The 1224-nt window shown below is 40.9% G+C and overlaps 1 protein-coding gene across 1 annotated transcript; it reads left to right on the top strand.

The window, feature by feature from the left end:
* Positions 1-505: 505 nt before the first annotated feature.
* Positions 506-1219, top strand: LOC108916515 (glutathione hydrolase 1 proenzyme-like; the record flags this gene model as incomplete). Its single annotated transcript, XM_018722789.1, has 3 exons — positions 506-740; positions 856-1046; positions 1111-1219. Coding segments are annotated over 3 exons (535 nt in total), but the record flags the coding sequence as incomplete, so codon positions are not given.
* Between the last annotated feature and the right edge of the window lie 5 nt (positions 1220-1224).

The raw sequence follows: 1224 nt of genomic DNA, 5'->3' as shown, positions 1-1224 counted from the left end.
TGTGATAAAACACGTACAGAAGTTCTTGGCGCATTTTCCATTATTTGTTGGACATTTTCTTTTAATTCTTCAGTCCGCTTTTTAGGTCGGCCGCTTCCTTCTTTTCTTGTTACACTGCCCGTTTCACGAAAAACATTAACACAACGCTGAACTGCACTTTGAAAAATTTTGTACTCAACAACGCCGGGAAATTGATTTTGAAATTCTATGAAACATTCCTCAATAGAATACTTCCATATTCCATCAATCTTGCGTCCATTTCTAAAGTAGGACTCTATGATAAACACTTTTTGTTCTTGAGAAAACACCATTTTAAACGCTTTTTAAAACGAAAATATTCAAATTGATAGCGGCGATATAGCGCTTTGACAGATGACGTTTAAGTTCATTTGCTATACGCTACGCCCTACGTCCAAATTTTCAGAACCAACTTGACCACGATTTTATTTGAACGCTCGTTATTTAAAACAGTTTTACTGACTTATTAAATTAATCTTTCGTTAAGACCAGACTGGCAAGAACCCATCCAAGCGTCGCTGTTGAACAACCAGACTCTGTATACGGCCCCGCTACCGGGGTCTGGAATAATTTTAACGTTCATTCTGAACATTTTAAGTAACTTCATCGACGTCACCGAATCGATGTCTGTCACCACACACCAGAGGATCGTGGAGAGCTTCAAGTTTGGATACGGAAAAAGGACTCTGCTGGGGGATGCGAGGTTTCTGGATATCGACGATGTAAGAGAAACCGTATATACAGCGTGTTTGTCACAAATTGTATTACAACAATAAAATATCTAAATTCTTCTATTGTCTTCATTGCAAGTTAGTGAAATGAATCCTTGCTGCTTAGGTGGTGGCCGAACTGACGTCAAAGGAGCACGCCGAACAGATAAGGGAATCTATCTGCGACTTCCAGACTTTCCAAGATCCTGCTTACTATGGAGCGAATACCACGAACGTTGAGGATCATGGCACCGCCCATATATCGATTTTGGCACCAAATGGCGATGCAGTTTCCGTCACGAGTACCATAAACTTTCTGTAAGTATGAACCAGGCACGTGGTAATGGTTTTTTTCAAAATTAAAATGACTTTTTGTTTTTAGTTTCGGCGCCGGCTTTGCGTCAGACAGCACAGGCATAATCCTGAACGACGAAATGGACGACTTCGCCTCTCCCAATATTACCAGCGGTTTCAACATACCACCCTCTCCAGCCAA

Source organism: Anoplophora glabripennis, unplaced genomic scaffold (assembly GCF_000390285.2).
Source record: "Anoplophora glabripennis isolate ALB-LARVAE unplaced genomic scaffold, Agla_2.0 scaffold4447, whole genome shotgun sequence".
Taxonomy (NCBI): Eukaryota; Metazoa; Arthropoda; class Insecta; order Coleoptera; family Cerambycidae; genus Anoplophora; species Anoplophora glabripennis.
Note: the sequence above shows the minus strand (reverse complement) of the source record. Positions and strands in the feature narration are given on the sequence as shown.